The 14,304-nt window shown below is 41.5% G+C and overlaps 2 protein-coding genes across 3 annotated transcripts; one reads left to right on the top strand and one right to left on the bottom strand.

Moving 5' to 3' along the window:
* Positions 1-45: 45 nt before the first annotated feature.
* crtac1a (cartilage acidic protein 1a) lies at positions 46-6,209 on the top strand. 2 transcript variants are annotated; one of them, XM_050044484.1, is made up of 14 exons: positions 46-197; positions 796-1,004; positions 1,094-1,290; positions 1,389-1,525; positions 1,671-1,827; positions 2,435-2,569; positions 3,298-3,434; positions 3,515-3,651; positions 3,787-3,869; positions 4,060-4,160; positions 4,267-4,435; positions 5,453-5,598; positions 5,845-5,884; positions 5,979-6,209. In XM_050044484.1, exons 2-14 carry the CDS (start codon positions 805-807, stop codon positions 5,984-5,986), a joined length of 1,647 nt encoding a protein of 548 aa, XP_049900441.1. In that variant the 5' UTR covers positions 46-197; positions 796-804; the 3' UTR covers positions 5,987-6,209. The 2 variants fall into 2 exon arrangements, with proteins under 2 accessions (XP_049900441.1, XP_049900442.1); XM_050044485.1 differs by having other exon boundaries at positions 5,453-5,637.
* A 2,806-nt stretch (positions 6,210-9,015) lies between these two features.
* Positions 9,016-14,304, bottom strand: golga7ba (golgin A7 family, member Ba). The gene is made up of 5 exons (XM_050045430.1): positions 14,206-14,304; positions 12,993-13,118; positions 11,694-11,846; positions 10,348-10,449; positions 9,016-10,248 (listed from the first exon to the last, which is right to left on the bottom strand). The coding sequence occupies exons 1-5, from the start codon at positions 14,251-14,253 to the stop codon at positions 10,165-10,167; spliced, it is 513 nt and encodes a 170-aa protein (XP_049901387.1). The 5' UTR covers positions 14,254-14,304; the 3' UTR covers positions 9,016-10,164.

Raw genomic sequence — 14,304 nt, 5'->3', positions numbered from 1 at the left:
TTCTGATTAGGCGCACAGTTGTTCGCTGATTGGCCAATCGTCCACACGTTACACAAGCCGTTTCGTAAATTTTAAAAGCTGAAGTTGTGTAAGGTGGAGAGTCTTTGCCTAATGATTTAATAACAGCGCTCAGTGCTTTTTCATCAGTGCAGCGAAGTCACATCATCTCTGCCTCTGTACCCTGATTGAGCTGGCAGGTAAGATGGATTTTCAAGTAACTAAATTCCTGCACGCTACTCTGCACACACTGGATTGAATAGAAACAGGCATCAGTGCTGCAAGATAATATCATGCACCTTTTATTGACAACAATTTACCAAGAAATTATCAGTAATGCAGAAAGTGTCACTAATAACTTAGCATTAATAAATTTGTATGCAAATACTAATGCAGATGCAAAACTGACGATTTTATGGAGGATATGCATGAATCTAGAGGCGATTCATTTTCAAATGTAGGATTACTTTCTTGAAATGGGAAAACCATAATGGTGTTCAGTGGTGGATTTGCAGAGAAACACCTCACACTTAAATGTCCCTTCTTTTGAGGCTTTCTACTAATTTTAATTGTGTTTGGAGACTCTAACCTACTCCTCCAAATTTTAGTTTTGTGTGCTTTGATTGTAACTTTTAATCATTTTAGATAATTGTGGCTGTTTAATACTTTGACGTGTAAATACATTACTCATGCACAGTACCATTATACAGTATATTTGCTGCTTTATCTAAAAGACTCGTGCATCATCTGCATCATGAATTGAAATGCATAACCCAATCCTGCTCTGTGTTCCACCAGGCAGTAGTGATGTGGGGTTCAGGCATGTTGGTGCTCCTCCTCGTCGGACTTTGGTATGAGTCCCACGCCCAGAACTCTCAGCCTATGTTTCAGGTGGTAACGCAGACGATGCTTCCTCCTGACCGTCTGCACAATCCCACACAACTCAACTATGGAATGGCTGTAACAGACGTGGATGGTGATGGCGACCTGGAAGTGGTTGTGGCAGGGTGAGTGTTTGGAATGTTTAGCTGTTTCGTATGTTTATTACTATGCATAGCAATGTGCTAAACAAATGTATGTGATTTTTTTTCTTCAGGTACAATGGGCCCAACCTGGTGCTGAAGTACAATCAAACTCTAAACAGACTGGTAAACATTGCAATTGATGACAGCACCTCTCCATACAACGCCCTGAGGGACCCAGCAGGAAATGCTATTGGAGTTACTGCCTGTGATGTGGATGGAGATGGACGTGAGGAGATCTACTTCCTCAACACAAACAATGCCTACTCTGGTAAATGGTGTATTCTTATGATATGTCCTCAACCTTTTTTAACTCCAGCAAATAAGTTCAAGTAACTGAATGATTTTTTCCTCTTATTTTTAATGCAGGACGGGCAACTTACTCAGACAAGATGTTCAAGTTTCGGAACGGCCGCTTTGAAGATCTTCTGGGGGACGAGGTCAATGTTCGTCGTGGGGTCGCTAATCGCATGGCAGGACGTTCGGTAGCATGTGTTGACAGAAAGGTCAGTAAACCCACTTCATAAACCTGCGTATTAAGACCCACAGTTTCATCTGTACCTCCTTTTTTTCTGATGTTTTCTTAATGATTCACAATTCCTTCCAACAAATAAAAATGTCCTCACTCTTCTGCACATTATTGCTCTGCAGGGAACAGGCCGGTACTCGATCTATGTGGCCAACTATGCAAAGGCCAACATCGGTCCCCACGCTCTTTTAGAAATGGATGAGGCTGCAAGTGATGTCATGAAGGGCATCATCACTCTGTCTGACGTGGCTGCCGTGGCTGGGGTGAACAAGCTCACAGGTTAGGAATAAGGGGTTATCTCTGGGTCTAAAAAGTGAAGTGAATGCAGAAGTGCCTTAAACCTGCATTATTTCTAATGGCCAGCAGAGGGCGACTCCACTGGTTCCAAAAACAATAAAAAGTCAATTATAGAAGTCTATGAGAAAATAATTCTGTCTCCTGTATTACCTCAGTTAACATTCTCCTAATGAGTTTACAGTCTCATACGCTGGTTTCAGATCTTCAATACAGAATGACGATCATTTTGTAAATGATGGTCCCATTTAGAGTAAGACAGGCGATAAAGCAGGGTATCCTTCAGGGTGTGGCTACCTTGTAAATGACAAGTCGCCACTACTGCAGTGTCCTTGGGCTCTCAGTCAGATCCACCCCTCACTCCTTCACAGCTCCTCCGTCTCATCCAAATATGGTCACTGCAGGCTCCAAAAAACCAAAATGGCAGCAGCCAAAATGCCAAAGTCATGGCTTCAGAACAGTAGTTCTCAAACCACTGGGTGACACGGTGGCTACATCCACTTCTTTTATACAGTCTATGGTCAGAGGTCAGATTTGGAGACGGGAAGTCTGCTAAATAAGCTGAAGCATTCATGGGTTGCTTGTTGTGCAGGCGGACGCGGTGTGGTGGTCGGACCAATCCTGAGCACGTCGAGGTCGGACGTGTTCTGTGACAACGAGAACGGACCCAACTTCCTCTTCAAAAATAATGGAGATGGGACTTTTGTTGATATGGCCAGACAGGCAGGTGAGTGTGAAACTGAGGGGGAAGAAGCAGAGCATCAGGAGCAGATATACTTTCACTTCAATGTTGTCTTTGAGTACAGATTTTAGTTCTTGAATCAATTATATATCGTTCAGTTTTTGTAGTTTTAGTTTTGCACCAAAAGTTCTACTTCGAGCCCTGTTAAGGCTACCAGTGTGTGTAGGTTGGGAGTATCAGTCTGCTAGTTACTTGTCTCAATAACAATTCAGTGGATTGCGATTAAAATCATTTTGTTTTTGACAGATTAAACAATATAATTGCAGAACTGATGACATCATCCTTAACTGTACTTTGAGTTCAATGCTAATTCGCAAATATCAGCATGCTAACATGCTAAACTAAGATGTTGAGCAGGGTAAACAGTGTACCTGCTAAACATCAGTATGTTAGCATGTGGGTGGTTGGTTCAAAGCACTGCTGCTGAGTTCAAGTACAACCTTAACAGAGTAACCAACATGGCTGGAGACTTTTGTTTCTTGTTTTAAGGTTTTGATTTAATGAAACCAGAGAGGTAAGTTTAAATATTGAGGTTGTAACACTAAGAATATAGTCTACTCAGGGTTTCTAAAAATGCATTGTCTGATACAACCACTAGGAGTCACCAGTGTGCGGAAATTTTAAATTCTACACATTTAACAACAATCCACATTCAAATACAGTATGTTATTTTTCCAGCACTAAGGCTTTCATCATTGTGTCAACTTCCTAAGGTGTGGAGGACCGGTACCAGCATGGCAGAGGAGTAGCACTGGCTGACTTTAATGGCGATGGAAAGACAGACATCGTCTACGGCAACTGGAACGGCCCACACAGACTTTTCCTGCAGGGCAGCGACTCTAAATTCCGGGTAAGGCGGGGGAAAGGGACGGTGGAAGAAAGATGAAGTGAGTTTGATAAAGCAAGACTTGACAGTGTTCCCTTGTGCAGGATATAGCCAGTGGAGGATTTGCAGCTCCCTCACCTATTCGCACAGTCATTGCTGCTGACTTTGACAACAACAAAGAGCTGGAGGTGTTTTTTCACAACATTGCTTACAGAAGCAACGCGCCCAACAAGCTGTTCAGGTAACATTTTAATTGTTAAGTTTACCCAAAGTCTAATAAGACGCATCAAACACATAAAAAACTAGCAGTAAAACACATGCTGGGTAATTGTTTACATTATAAGCTATTTTTAGATGCTTGTGTGTTTGTTTGCAGGGTGTTAAGGAGAGCTGATGCAGACCCTTTGATCCAGGAGCTGAATGTGGGAGACGCTGCTGAACCGCAGGGGCGAGGAACAGGTCAGCTCGACCTCAGAACAGAGGACATTCATCCGTTTTATTCTCAAAATATTATAACCCGAAGTGAATATGTGACACCTCTGCTGTTCTCTGTTTGGATGAGATTTACAGAGACACAGCTGTCAGGTAAACAGTACAGTGAAGCTAATATGTAGGTCACTGCAGTAAAAGCGCTGTTTGTTTTGGACAGGTGGCACCGTGACAGACTTGGATGGGGACGGACAGCTGGACCTGCTGCTGGCGCATGGAGAGAGTGCCCAGCAGCCAATCTCTGTCTTCAAGGTCACACAGGTGTGTATGTGTATTTGTGTGTGTGTGTGTCTGTGTCCCGTGTTTGTGTGTGTATTTATTTATAGCAACTAAAAGAGTCACAACCTAAACTGTCAAACCTCATCAGGGCTCCTCCAACAACTGGCTGCGGGTCATCCCTCGCACACAGTTTGGCTCTTTTGCTCGGGGAGCCAAGGTGACAGCCTTCACCAGGCAGAGTGGAGCACACACACGCATCATCGATGGAGGCTCGGGGTACCTGTGTGAGATGGAACCGGTTGCACACTTTGGATTAGGTGACTTCTTTTTACACTTAATGATAAAGTTGTAAATAATCCACAGACATCAAAACTCCAACGTGTATATCTTAGTTATATTTATTGCATGTATTAAACTCAGTCTACACAGAGGTTTCATTATTACAGGCTGATTTAAAGGAATATTTAAAAATTTTGAGATATACGCAAGTCACTTTTTTGTTTTCTCACTGAGAGGTACATATGAAGATAGATATTACAGTGTAAAAAAAGTGTCCCCCAAGTGTAAAAAAAAGTTTTTACACTTGGGGGACAGGGAAAGTTTGGTGCATATAAAAGGTAAATGTGTCTTCAGATTCAGAGAATAACTCATGTCGTAACATCACCATCATTGCAGAGCCCACTGTAAGCTCTATTCATTGTCTCGGGATGGCTTTTAACATGCTTATGTATAATAATAATAATAATAATAAATTTTATGTGAAGGCGCCTTTCTTGGCACTCAAGGACACCGTACAAATACACAAAATTACATTAAAAAGACATTAAAAAACAACAACATTAAAAAACACACACAGCTGTAATATTAGTTGTCCAGTGTGCTCTTTGTTATTATACATCCACTGACTGGTGTCTGTTTTGATAACGTCAACTTGTTGCACCCTGTCACTCTGTAGTGGCACGACACCTGGCTGGAGAAGTGGTGCCACAGACTGATTATCTTGATAAACCAACTCCTTACATTCACGTAGAAAAGCAAATAAATTCACATTTGATTTTGCTGACTTTTGGAAAAGTCTGTTAAAATTTGCATTACAGTTGAATGGAAACCTGACTACAGTAGGCATGTTTCACACCCGCTGTTTCATCCACTCTTCATGCTAAGTTAAGCTAATGGCCTCCTGGCTCTAGCTTCAGGCTAACGTACAGACATCTATCGCACATGTAACTCCTAGCAAAAGAGCAAATATTTTTTCAAAAGCGATATAACTTTGTCAAAGGGTTATTTTTCCTCCTGTGTAATGATGTGATTTTCTTTCTTCCCATGACTCCCAGGAAACGATGAGGTGACGGTACTAGAGGTCTCCTGGCCCGATGGCAGCTCCACCACTCGAACCCTTCAGCCTGGTGAAATGAACTCAGTGGTGGAAGTAGCCTATCCCAGAGCAGGGGAAGCATTGCTGCTTGCCAATGACACGCAGGTACGCAGAACGGATCCACGACATGAATTATGAACACGGGTAATGTTCCAGTCAGTGTGATAGTGGCCTTAAACTTAACTTGTTAGAAACGGACTGTGGTGATTTCAAAAGTTTTTAAGTTCAACTGGAAGCAGTTTTGCAACTAAATGATAAAGGAAGACACCAAAATCCTTTTTTGTCTGCAAAATCTAAATGAATCAACATGAAACATGAAAACCAATGACTTTCTGTCTTCTTTTTGTTCAGTGTGGTGAAGGCTTTACTGTCAAGAATGGCCGCTGTGCAGGTAAGAATAAAAAACAATTAAATCTGTTTTTTTTAAGTGCTTCACAGATAAATAAAACTATTCCTTTTAATTTCCCTTTTTGTTGTTTTTACAGGTCTGTGAGGACAATCATATCAAATGCAATAAAAATTGCTTTGGAAAATGCAATGTTACAGAAAACATGGTTTAAAAAGACTTTCCTTTTCCTCTGCACTTTAAGACAGCAGTCTTGTTTTCCTTACTCTATGAGTAGCTCTAACATTTTGTTATTTTTCTCTTTAGCTGTTTCCTGCTAGCTCATTGTTATTTTTTATGTGACATGGCAAACTCCCTTAATAAACTGATACAAATCAATATGGTCAGAATATCATTTCAAAGGTACAAAAAAAAAATCACATGTATTCAGTGCTTTGTGATGCTCTCCATCTCCATTTGCAGCCATCTGAAAATAAACTAGTAAGAACAAGATGTGAGGTCAGACTGACACAGACCAGCTGGAAGAATCACATAGCCTTCTGTACAGATAATCCTCAGCTTGCACCTCTCCTCTGCCTTTTTCTCATCTTCCTTCCATGGTTAACCATACTGTGCTGTCAATCTGATGTCTGCCTTTTCTTGTTTCCCCCCACCATTTTTTCTTGTTCTCTCCTCCTCTGTCCCTACATTCACGCAGCGTTGGCTCCATTTTACGATGGCATCCGCTCCACCTCTGTCTCTACGTTTGAAGCCTCCTGTTGTAACTCAGTTTTGCTACAGTTTGTCATGGTGCTCTCTACACTGGCAGGTCTCAGGGGATGGTAGTCTCAAGGGTAACAACGGTACAGTAAGACAGGCTGCATCGAGCATTTGCTGAAAGACTTGACTTCCTGTGACGTGCAGTAAGTCAGTCTGTTTCATCAGAATGCATCCTGAACATCCTGTCGTCTGTTTGCTCTGGTGAGCTAGGTGCATGCAGCAGTCCCTTCGTGTTGTGAATGAAGACTGGGTCGATATCATGCTCTTTACCCAGCTGAGAGTGCTGCAGTGTTGTATATGCATGCAAACATGAGGGACCTTTCCTGACCAAAGCTTGTCTGAACATCAAATTTGCAAGTTTTTTAATCTGACATTTATGGTCTGATGTTTTTAGTGCATGCAAAGAATTAAAATCATTATGATTAATATTTATTATAGGCCTTTTCCACAGACTTGTCACAGTGGAGAAAAGTACGAGTGCTACTAAATGGAATGTCCTGGTGAGTTAGGACAGATGGCCAGCATGCACAATACCAGGACCCTCAAAGTGAAGGAGCTAAATGGAATTTAGCCATTCATTTTATTGTCCACACATGCTTTTCCTACTGTGACAAGTCAAAATATCTTCAGTAAGAAAGGGCTTTGGTGCATAAAATAAATGTCCTTGCATCTATTTTCCAGTTAGTAACTTTAAGTAAATTTCAAAATATTAAAACATATCCACATAGTCAATGGTTTAAATGAAATCCAGTCCAGCCGAATGATGAAAGGGGATCTGAAACAGCAAACAAGCTGTGAGAAAGCACTCTGGATGTATCAAACTCAGGCGTAGCTGCTTGACAACATTAAAGCAGCCGTAATTGATTTTTCTTTTTAAATTTTGTGGCCACTTGGGGGCAGCAGAACAAGCACAATATTGACATATTATCACCTGACACAATTGTTACTGTTAACATCTTAGCAAGGCATATTTACACATCCAGCAGTTACAAAGCAACATCGTTTATTCAGTCATGTTTCTGTTCACCTGATGAATAAAAGTCCAATATTTACTCTCCTGTTGTCTCCACTAAATACTAACAAAAATGTCTGTCGCGTTAAGATGTTCCACAATGTTCACCAGCTAGTTGTTAACTTAAGCCCCGTTTCCACCAAACACTTTTGGTATGGTACCTTGGAACCAAAAGTGACCCTTCAGACATTGTACCTAGACCCTAGCGTTTCCTCCGCAAACAGTGCCCTTGAATGTGGGTGGGGTTGTTGTCACTCACTGCTCCGTCCAGCACTCACTGTATAACGTCATTACTGGTGACACAGATGGAAGTCTGCACTTGGTTTATTGTCCACAGAATGAGGCTGCATGCAGACATTTTCAGAACAAAATAAAACAGGCTGCAGTGAGAGTCTCTCTATCCATGGGATATTTAAAAAATAGCAGGTTTGTGCATTTAGTCCTTCTAAGGTAAGCTTGAGGGTTTAGTGCTGCCAGAGCCCACAGATGCTTTGTAACGCTTTTTTTTTTTTCTTTGAGTGAGGATTAGAATATATGCAGTTCACATAACCTGGCCAAAATGAATAAATATAAAAGCTTGAAGATCCACTTATTACTAAAAGTATATGTCATATAAAAATTAAAGTAATGGTCAAAGTTCTCATATGGAATATTTAAGGTGATTCAAGTCTTCACCTCATGCATTAAGTAACATTACAAGTTAAGATTCCACCATAAAAGTCGCCGACAGTCGGCCTAGCGAATGAAATTATTTTTTCTCTGACTTCAGCTGCTGTGAGAGGCAGCAAAACATCCTTTCCTTTTATAGTTAGTTTACTAATAAATTTCTCCATGGTATAAACAGTGGTTACATGAGCCTCAAAACCAGCCACAACTCATCCCTGAGCAGAGTGACCGTCCTCTATTGACCAGTCAACAGACTGCAGTGTTCACAGCTCCACCTTTAGGTACCAGATCTGTGTGCTAGGTACCCCAACAGAGGGGAGACCAAAAATGGGAACGGTACAGAATGGTTCCATTGGTACCATCAACAACTTGTCGCAGTGGAAACTGAAAAAAAAGTGCACCAAACTGAGCTGTACCGAACTGCTTGGTGGAAACAGGGCTTTTGTCTTTCTGCTGTTTGGTGCTGGACAGGTAATGTACAGTGGGATTATAAGAGCTCTTTCACAAAAAACAGTTGTGAACACTGATGATAGTGATAAGACAAACAAAACAGTGAAGCTGCATAAAACCAATACAAGCTAAAAGACACTAAAAGTTGAAAGAATGGAATGAGGCCATTATTAATGATGTTGTAAACACCTGTCTTTTTCTGCTGTGACAAGCCAAATGTCTGCCATAGTATAAGGTCTATTTTGTAGACTCACAGTTCAGTAACAAAGGAAGATGAGCTCTGTGCGGCTGTGATGAAACAGTATTTATTTGACACCAGTCATATATACCTCATTGCCACATGTATCAAACAACAAGCAGTACGAAAGTTTGTTTTTGCAGAAAATGTCACCAAAATAAAAGACACATTCACATTTGTGAGCCAGTTTTTGGCAGTTATTGTTCTTTGGAAGTTTGTTCAGAAATCAAGGAAGGGTTGGTGTACTTTAAAACCCTACAGATAAGATTCAGGAAGACTTTTTGACCCATCCTTTGTCTACTTAATACTGCATTTAATGTGCAGTATGTCTTTGCATAATCAAAAATTTAGGAAGAGTTGGTCTCACTCACTGAAACCGAGAGGTTAGTACTCAGGTATGTGCGTGTGTCTGTGTTTCTAACAAATAAATTATAGGCTTCATGTGAGAAATATGGAAGATCTGCTACATAAAATACATGGACGGGCTGAATGACATTCATCCACTACCAGACGGCATGATTCACATCAGAGGTGCAGGAGGTTCTTTGTACAGTTTATCTGGGCTGTGGGTGGGTGAAACTTTGTGATGCTTTCAAATACATCCTACCTACATTTACTGGAAACTCAGCCGGAGCTATGTATAACATTTTTTTAAAGCCAGTGTCTGGTGTGCAGGGTTGGTGGTGATGAGTTCAGTCCAGTTTGGTCTGGTCTGGTGCAGCAGCGGTGGCTGAGGTATGAAGTTTAGTGAGGTTTATGGTCTTCACTCCTGCCTCAACACTTCTTTCCTCCCTCTTCTTCTCTCATTCCTTTTCTAACCCAGCAGATTACACAAGGACAGGAAGCAGGAGGGAAGGTAATGGTACGATCACACAAAGTATTACCAGCAAATAAATAAATAAAAAAAGTTTTTTCTTTTCACTAACACATTGCATCCTACAGTATCATGACTGTGTTGGCGCATGCACATTTCTTTGCAACAAACTACAGTGCGTGTTTTAAAAGCTTGAAAACACCTTAAGCACACGATGGCACGTCAGGAGGACATGCCTGTCTTTGATAACAGCTTGTGAATCCTTTGTGTGAGCGTAGCTTTAGGATGTATGAGCTAAGTGTTGGAACAGGAGTAGCATCATTGTCCTAAGTTCTCCTCCAGGGCTGCGAGTGATCAGGGGGACATGGTCGTGAGGAAGTACTCAGTCACCGAGCAGTGCTGCCAGATACAGAGCTGCTCCCTGAGCTGGAGCCACTGGAACCCCGGTCTTCATAGATGGAAATCTCTATCTGGTGGGAGAGTTAAGGACCAAGATTGCGTTTGATTAAAAAGGACAGCTCAATCATAATGCTTCTCTACATGCACCCAAAGACATTGAGTAAGGATACGACACGCATTCCCCTTTCTATGGGATCTGTGATGAGCAGCCCTCTGGGAGCATAGATCTTCTCGTTCTGTTCCTGAATGTACTTGGCTATCTTCTTCAACACCTAAAACACAGACAGAAGGAAAACAAGAAATGGAGTGAAATCCCAGACACATTATTCAGTGCACTGGTTCTCAAACTACGGTATGTGTACCCCTGGTGGTACGCAAGCTCTATTACAACATTTCAAGTGAAAATACTACCATGAGATCCCTGTAATGTCATTTAAAATAAGTTTTGCCTTTCCTGGAATATTTTTGTTTCCATATCAGCCTGCTACAGTCACATTCATGAATGTAGCACATGCATACTTATAATAAGAGTTACAAGCTGAACTTTTTGGATGGCAGGATAGTAACGGAGGTAAAATGAATGATTTCAAAACAATGCACTCTTTCTCCAAATAGGAATTCTTTGGAGAAAGAGTGCATGACTCTCGCTGACAGCAGTCAACATTAAATAATCTGACTGGGAATAAACCTGCCTCCTGAGTGAAATGAACATAGCTGAATAATTTAGACCTACACTACTGTATTTGTATTTCAATGTGGGTCATAGTGGTGGTACTTCGAGGACCTGATATTTTCTGAGTTGGTTGGTTCGCTGTCTGTACAAAAAATAATCATGTCCCTCCTCCTCCTCGTCATAGTGCTTCTCATGGCATTTACTAGAATCTACCGCACATAAATAAAAACAACCAATCAGAGCTGAGGAGTCTCTAACGCAGCTTTCAGTCATGTCAATCCCTGCTCATGAACTGCAGTCAAACTGTCAAACTAGGCAGAGCTGATCAGATATAAATCAAGGTTCTGTTACTGCATTGCCTACTTCTCACCTCAAATGTTTTCAGTAACATATTTCAGTGTACTGTTTGGCTCTAAAATGAGAATATTTGTAACCCTGTTGAAGACAGTTAACTAAAGTACAAAGCACCGCCCACTGGCTGGAGCAAACTTTCTCATTTTACAACTAAACAGTACACTAAAATATGTTTCTGAAAACATCTGAAGTGAGAAATAGGCAATGCAGCAACAGAATCTTGATTCATTGCCATTCACAAGTAATGATTGACATGACTGACAGCTGCGTTACAGACTCCTCGGCTCTGATTGGTTGTTTTCATTCACATGCTGTAAGACCATCACAAGCAATACAAGGAGGAAGATGATTTTTTCCACAGTTTATCTGTCTCAGGTAATACTGTGTGAATATAGTGACAGTTTTAGCAAATATTATAAAAAGTTATTTTTTATGAAAGTTACTAACTCCAGTTTTAAAATGCATAGAGTCTGAGATCATCGCTCTGACCTTCTCATAACGCGTCTCCATGCAGAGGAAGATGAGATACGCTGTAGCGCAGGCCAGACATCCCTCCAGGTACGACTGGCCTCCTATCTTTTCTGCCTCTGCGTAGTAGTTATTCAGCGTCTTTACGGTGTCCTCAAACAGTGTCCGCTCAATCTGGTGACACATGAAGAGTCATGAGTAGCAGGGTTACGGGTGGCAAAGATTGATAGTGACAGTGGAGACAAACAGTGAACAACATGAGGAGAAAGAGAGGGATATGACATGTAACAAAGCTCGAAATCCAACTGGGAACATTTCAGTTATATGTCTTTACAGGACTTTGCCATTACCCCTTCTGTTAATAAAGTGGTAAGTAAAATTAACATAGACAACATGTCAATTTGTTTGTCTTTTTGTCATTAATATAATGAGCAAATGCTGCAATGTCTACTCTTAGTATTCACCAGATACATTTTTTTTTTAATGATTCATGTATTTATTAAGATATATCCTCCTAGGACCCGAACTTTTGTTTGGTTCACATTTTTAATTTCTCCTCGCTATCTGGGACTAGTACGACCTGAGTGTAAGTATAAATAACTAATAATAAATAATAATAATAATAATAATAAAGTCCTTATATCCTGAAACGTGACGATAATAAAGTCTCAACATCCTCAAACGAGACGATGATAAAGTCCCTATGTCCTTAAACGAGCTGATGATAAATTCCTTATGATGATAAATTCCTTATGTCTTCCTTACATATGGTAAAATTTGTGGGGTGAATCAGACAACAAACATTATTAATCATAAATAAACAAGTTCTAACTTGACCATCTAACTTGATCAGGTTTTGTACCTTGGCCACATTTTGTCAGGATCGGCTGCAGACTGATTTAGCAGAGATGGCTGCCATCTTGTTTTTACATGGATTAATGTATTGTGCTCTTACTTCCACTAGATGGCACAAAAAAGTGTCCACAAACGAGGACAACTGGTCTAAGTTAACTTGAATAAAGTATAAGGTCCAGTTAACCCAAAATTTGATGTCCTCATATGTGGACACAGGGTCTCAGGAGCTGAGTAACTGGTGTTCAAGAGTTAATAAATGCCCTAGGAAATGTTTGTATTACTGATGTGATGATCTTTTGATCAGTATAACTTACAATAATAAATGCATACTGCTTTGAATTTAGCAACTATCATCCCTAACATGGAGGAAAGAATGCCATTAGAAAGACACATTGATTGATAAAACGACACACAACATGAAAACAATTCTTTTTTAAAACCAAAGTCACAGGTTAGTCTCCTCACCCTGCTCTCCAGCTCAGAGGGGAACTTGGTCTGAAACCTGCAGGTGGTCCCTTCGCTGTAGTCTCTCTGGATGAAGACTTTATTAGCCAGAGATGCACTGTGCCTCAACTCCTGCAAATTGTGGAACTGGGGAGGATACATCACACACACACACACACACACACACACACACACAAGTGCAGACATTACAGTGAGGTTTGATACAGTAAGTCTTTAATGAGCCCCCAGAGAGAGCTCCGTCTCTCTCTACGCACCTGTACACTGGCAATGTGTACAAACAGTGGCTGGTTTGGAAGTATAGGATGATAGAGGAGAAGCAGACGAGATGTGATCAATCTCTCTGTGGCTCAGTGTCTGCGCTCATTTCTGCCCTGTTGTCTGTTGGAGCAGAGCCCGGCTATGGACATACTATCTTTTCCACACACACACACTCCTGTCTTCCTCCCTTTCTCTCTGGTGTTACAGGGAGACGGGACAACATTTCACTACAGCTCACAACAGATCGATCAGAGGGAACAAGATGAGACGGACTGATAAAGGGCTGTCCAGACTCTTGTAATCTCTAGTGTTTGTGGCGGAAATGTTTCATCAAGGGGTATGCTGGATAAATATCAGTTCTGTTAATCAGTGTTATTTATTTTTATGTGTGTGTGTAATTTTGTGGAAGCAGACAGATGCAGCCTGGAAAAGCAGTGCGGAAGGTCAGGACGGCGTGGCTTCTGTCCATGGTGCTGAACGCCATGCTTCCGCGCGTGCGTGCGTTTGTGTGTGTGTGTATGTGTGGTCACTGTCTACACACTGGCCTGTCACCGGATTAACGGGGCGTCTCAACAGACAAAAACACCACAACAGTTTAACATCGCGGTGAAGTGATCCGTTGTTTCTGTCTCCATGAAACACAGCTGACTTTCACATTTCCTATTCTTCATGGTTTCCCCCTTTGAAAAACGCCGGAACACGTTTTACAGGAGGAGGACAGAGAAGCGAGCAGCCGTCGGGCGAACCTGGCACGATAATGTAGGACACGTCCGTCAGCAGTGTTTCCAGTGAGCCGCACAGTGTGGCACAGTTACACCGTGCGCAGCCTACAATGCCCTCATTGACCACGCTAGCTGCACCTGTTTTATTCACATGGTAATAACGCTGTGTTTGAGCTTCTGAACCAAACCTCAGCGGGGAATTAAATAAAAGAGATATAACGTGCCAGGCTTACCTCTGTCGCCATGTTGCCATCCGCCGCCGTAGGGACGAGTCCCTGCATGCGCTGAAATCGCTTTAGTGGGACACGGGGACAGATTGGAGGAGTGGAGGG

This window comes from Epinephelus moara, chromosome 5 (genome assembly GCF_006386435.1).
Source record: "Epinephelus moara isolate mb chromosome 5, YSFRI_EMoa_1.0, whole genome shotgun sequence".
Lineage (NCBI taxonomy): Eukaryota > Metazoa > Chordata > Actinopteri > Perciformes > Serranidae > Epinephelus > Epinephelus moara.
This window is presented reverse-complemented; position numbering and strand designations above follow the sequence as displayed.